Source organism: Porites lutea, chromosome 13 (assembly GCF_958299795.1).
Source record: "Porites lutea chromosome 13, jaPorLute2.1, whole genome shotgun sequence".
NCBI lineage: Eukaryota > Metazoa > Cnidaria > Anthozoa > Scleractinia > Poritidae > Porites > Porites lutea.
In genome coordinates, this window is record NC_133213.1 from 4,678,070 (window position 1) to 4,683,118 (window position 5,049).

At 38.9% G+C, this 5,049-nt stretch overlaps 1 protein-coding gene across 1 annotated transcript in view; it reads left to right on the forward strand.

Moving 5' to 3' along the window:
* LOC140923628 (supervillin-like) overlaps positions 1-3,558 on the forward strand; it is an 11,526-nt gene extending 7,968 nt beyond the window's left edge. Inside the window, exons 2-6 of the mRNA XM_073373700.1 lie at positions 1,428-1,589; positions 2,047-2,165; positions 2,527-2,585; positions 2,859-2,955; positions 3,472-3,558. Coding sequence (XP_073229801.1) covers positions 1,457-1,589; positions 2,047-2,165; positions 2,527-2,585; positions 2,859-2,955; positions 3,472-3,558 — 495 coding nt within the window. The 5' untranslated portion in view covers positions 1,428-1,456. The remainder of the gene's footprint in view (positions 1-1,427; positions 1,590-2,046; positions 2,166-2,526; positions 2,586-2,858; positions 2,956-3,471) is intronic.
* Positions 3,559-5,049: the final 1,491 nt, after the last annotated feature.

The following is a 5,049-nucleotide window of genomic DNA, read 5'->3' on the forward strand; positions in this document are numbered from 1 at the left end:
TTGTGTAGTTAGTGTAACTTGAAAATGCCGTCAGTTCCCGCAGGGTGAACTGCTTGACGCCGGTTTGTACTTGATAAGGCGTTTCAAATCCTCCCAAAGGTTTCGTTAAATGTTATTTGACAATATATTTCGCAGTGTGGCTATTACAGTGTGTCGAATGTGATTCGCTTTCCAGCAGTGGATCAGTGGGTTAAGGGTTGAATTAAGAAACAACAGGGTCAGAGTATAAAAGTGCAAATGCTGTAGATCGTTCCTTGGTTCGGAAGTGGAAGCGATGATAATGAACACACAAATATTAGGTAAATAGCAAACTGTGAAAACCAAATACACGTAAAGCGATGCCATCGCAGATCTCCTTTTTCTTTGAACACTTTCGCCTTGCTCATTCTGCGCAACTTGCGTGAGTTGCATTTGATTCATGTGGCGTCGTAGAGTAAGGTAAAGTTTGATGCTCAGGAAAGTTGCAGTTATAATAGAAGAAGAATCTTTAATAACAGAAAATACGAACATGATACTTTTTGGGATCCACAACTTGAGCAATAAAGTAAGTGTGCTAAATACCCAAATTGAGATTACGGATATAATAACGCGCCTGTACATCACAAGTTTCTGGTATCTGAGGTGAAGTTGAATTGCCAAAAATCTCTCTGCACATAGAGCCTTGACACTAAACAATGTCACAGTAATAAAGATATTCGTCGGGATAAGATCGGCGATATAAATGGCATTATAAGATTCATTGCGGTATTTCCACTGCATAGTGAGTTGTGCAACATACATGGGCTGCGCCAGTAAACTAATACCAAGATGAGAAACTGCTAAACTCAGAAGCAATATTTTTAAATTCTTTGCCAAGGACGGAGTCTTTCTTATCGCGTGGATTATCAGAATATTGAGTATAGAGGCGATGGAAAAGCATTTACGACGCAAAGTGTTAGATACCAGGACTTTGACCTCTGGAATGAAGCCTTAAATTAGAGCTGAAGTCCAGCTCAGCGGTGGTAATCTTAATGCGGAAACGCAGTCTATGGTAAAATCAATTTTGCAGTCCTCAGTGGCTGCTATTTTCTTTGTTATTGCTCGCAAAAAGCCGAAAATTACAAATAAATTTAACGAGCGACGAAAATTCGCCTATTCGTTTTAGTTAAGACTAAAGCAGTTGAATCAGTGGCAGTGAGTATAGTTAGCGTTTAAAAAGTTTAGCCACAGCATTCATCTTCAGTTTCGTTTTGTACCGCATCAAATAACAACGGAGGTTTGAAAACCACTTTTTTTTTTATTTGTTGCTGAGCTGAGATTGGTTGGGAACTAGTGTTACACCAATAATTGCAGCCCACTCTTGTCACCCGCAATCCTACTTTCCAGGCTCCTTTTACGCTGATAGGGTGAAGGAAAGCAAGTTTCTTACCGAGTTTGTTTCTCCACAGCATTATTCCTGGTAGATGCAGTAAATGAGATGTATCTATGGCATGGCTGGTGGCCGAATGATGAAGATTCAGAATCCAGAGCTTGCACAACTGGTTCTGCGGAAACGCGTTGGAGTAATGACCGAAGATTGGCAATGGAAACGATAAAGTCTTACGCTCAAGGTACTGTTTAATTCTCTCCCACCACCATCTTCGGGGTACCGGCAAGGGGCTGCTTAATAGAGGTTCTGCTTAATAGAGCTGCTCAATCGAGGTTCTTCATGTAAATTAGCATAATCGTCAGTAGAAACATCACTTTATTTGGAAACTAACACGCGACTGAAGCAGCGTTTTTGGTCCGCACCTTTTTTCTCGGACTGTATTTTCCCTCATATTTTTAAAATAAAGCCAAAGTACGTGTATCAAGCGCTTGCTGGCCGCTAAATTGATGTGACGATTACAATTATTTCGGGACTTTGATTACTGTCCGCTTATAATTGGCCGCTCAGGTGAGGTTCGACTTTATATACTTGGGTACTAAACTTGTTTTTTTATGTTCATGTGTTTGTTTGTTTTAGGCAAAAGACCTCGAATTTCTAGTTTTCCCTACATTAACCAGGAAGTCATTTTTTGTTTTCAGAACTTGAACGCGATTTCTCCCAAGTATTTATTGTTTTTGCTGGTCTGGAACCGAAGTCCTTCCAGAATCTTTTCCCCTTCTGGGAAGACAGACCAAATGTTGCTAAAATAAACCGATCGGTAAGTACTTCTTCTATTACATTTATTTAGTGTTTAATGTGAAATTTACTCCTTCCAGACTCAATTATTTACCAATAAAAGCCTATTTTTAATAGATACAGCAATTTAAGAAACAATTTCAAGGACCTCTAGGCTGTTTTCACGCATCCTATAAATAAGAAGAGTATCAGCTCGAAGATGTACATCATAGGTTTTTTATGCGGCTGTTTATGCATTACAATATGACTTTCCTCCTTGATCCTTCTTTCAAACCATCCAGGGTAACATTTTGTTCAAGGCTTTTGTGTGCTGGTTTTCTCTGGAAATTAGCCCAGGTTCAAAAACGTTTGACTGTGAACTCTTTCTGTTTTGTTGCTTTTAGACTGGAAGAGTTGATGGAGATATTATAAAGCTGGAAACGGAACTTGCAAAGCTTTCGAGGTTTGTCTTTTTGCATTTGGTCCCGGGGGTGGTGTAAATACATTTATTCCTTCAACTAATTATAAATTTATATATTTATCTCTCAGTTTATTTATTTATTTATTTATTTATTTATTGTAGATTAGACTATTAAAGAATTTATTCCATTTTTACTGCATGCATAAACTAGGGAGAACCATGTTTGTTTTATTCGGAGAGAAAAATTTCTAATTTTCTTGATGGACTGTTTTAACATTTACTCTTCACATTAACTCTTCGTTTTTTGACATGTAGAAAAGAGTACAGCCTGGAGGAACTCAAGCAAAAACCACCACCTGAAGGAGTGGATCCCTCGAGACTTGAAACGTACCTTAGCGAAGCTGACTACGAGGTAAGAACTGCATTTCTCTTTGAACTGCATCTTCAGCCTGTGCAACCTGACTGCTGGCAAATAAAACAGGCTTTTAAAAGGGGTTTATGAATTATTCAATAAAAAGCCCGAAAAAATTTTCGACACCACTACTGGTCTAGACTGCGAGTGGTCCCCATTTCGCCTTTCGCCTTTCTCGCTTGGGTTGATTTTCACGCGCGCTCGCGCTTCTTCACTCTACTCCTATCCCTGAGGAAAAATGGGGACTACTCGTAGTCTACTGCTGGTTTCCTCGCGTAGAGTCGACTAAGGAAAGAGCGCAGAAATTCCATACTGATGGCGATTTAGCTAGTTCTTCTGATTGGTTGATGCAAATCGCCCTCTTGGTACGACCAATCAGAACTGAAGTACTACCCAGATCTTAGTAGTGACATGTCATCAGTTTGGAATTTCTGCGCTCGCTCCTCAGGGGAAACCAGTGTCGGCTGTCTTCTCAAGCTTATGAATTAAAAGTTTTTTGGTTTGTTCCTTTCGCAGAAAGCGTTTAACATGACCAGAACCGCTTTTGATGCTCTGGCAATGTGGAAGAAGACGAATCTTAGGAAGAAAGCTGGCCTTTTCTAATGTATTACCATAAGATGCCAGACATGTTACTACAAAATTGAATTAGAGATAGCTATGTTTTTTAAACGACGATACACTTCCTTCCTTCGCTGTTTTCGTACAAGGATGTTGGCTTGACTTTAAGCTTGACTTAAAACATCCTTTTTCAAAGTTCGATGTTAATCGACTCTCTAGAAAAAAAAAATGTGTAATTAAGAAGATGTTGAATTGCAAAACCATAGCTTTTGTGTTAATTGTCTCATAAGCTCTGTGGTCTGTGATCAGTAGGTGGTTAATCCATCAAAAAGGTTTTGTCCTACGGGACAAAATGGAAAGAAGTGTCGAGTTGATCTGGTGGGTTGGTTATTGAATGTGTTCGAATTACTGTCTTAAAGACCCCCGGTTTTCCTCCAAAAACAAGAAAGTAGAGCAAATAACGAGAAATAAGGGATTTGCCGCGAAATGGAATTTTAACTTTTTCTTATTACAAAATACTCTAATATGGCGACCTTTTCGGTTTGCTCACAAGTCACGTGTTCTCCTCGCGGAGTGGTTACCAGTACTCCGCGAAAGGAATAACTCAGGCAATAAAGGTGGAAACAGCATGAAACAGATAGAAAGCTCGGTAGCCATGGTGACAAAACCAATACAATTGGAGGAATTTGCAGCTTGTGATAAGCTATTTTCCTAGTTCGTTTGACAAGGAGAGTTGGCTTAATCAGTTAGATAAGCTAAAACAAAACTTGAAAAAACAATTGGAGAAAAAAAGGGAATAATGTCAACTGATGTAGTGTGCTTACATAACAAAAGTGACAATGATGGTTAAGCTATGGCTGATTCTGGCGCTGGTATCTAGTTTCCTGGCACATAAGCACTTTTTATTTTAAATTACCCGACAAGGTTCACAGTAAACTAGGTGAATTCATGTATTTTTTTAAAACCGAAATTAAATTTTGTAACAGTAATAATTATTGTAATTGGTAATGCGTATCTTGTAACAAAAGTCATTTTAGAGCTTTCAACTGAGAGGTGTTGAATCTGTTGTTGTTTCCGACCTAGAATTTGAGAGCCTAAAGATCTGCAAATATAAGCTTTAATGATTTCTATGAGAGATGAAGGACAGTTAAATTCTTTAGAGTTCTCCCATTTTTCTCGCGCCTTATGTCGATAGTGCGTTTTAGCCTCTTTTGGGAGTTAAACTAGATGGTCCCCAGACCTCTCGCTCCTCTTGCTGGCAAGTGGGACATAGACTGTCGCGTTGTATTCTCTGGTAGTACCGCTGACCAAACGCATGCAATACTGTATTCTAATTCTAGAAAAATTAATTAGACACGTGATAATTGAAGTCTTACACTATATTGCCTTATTGGATATAACGTGGGAAGGCGTTTGAGTTTACACTCCGGTACGTCGTACGTGAGGTGGGTTGAATAAAGCGAGAGTAACGAAATCTAGCCAAAGTTGTTTTGCTGTAAGGAATGTTTTGATTATCATGAAGTTAAATAATGAAGA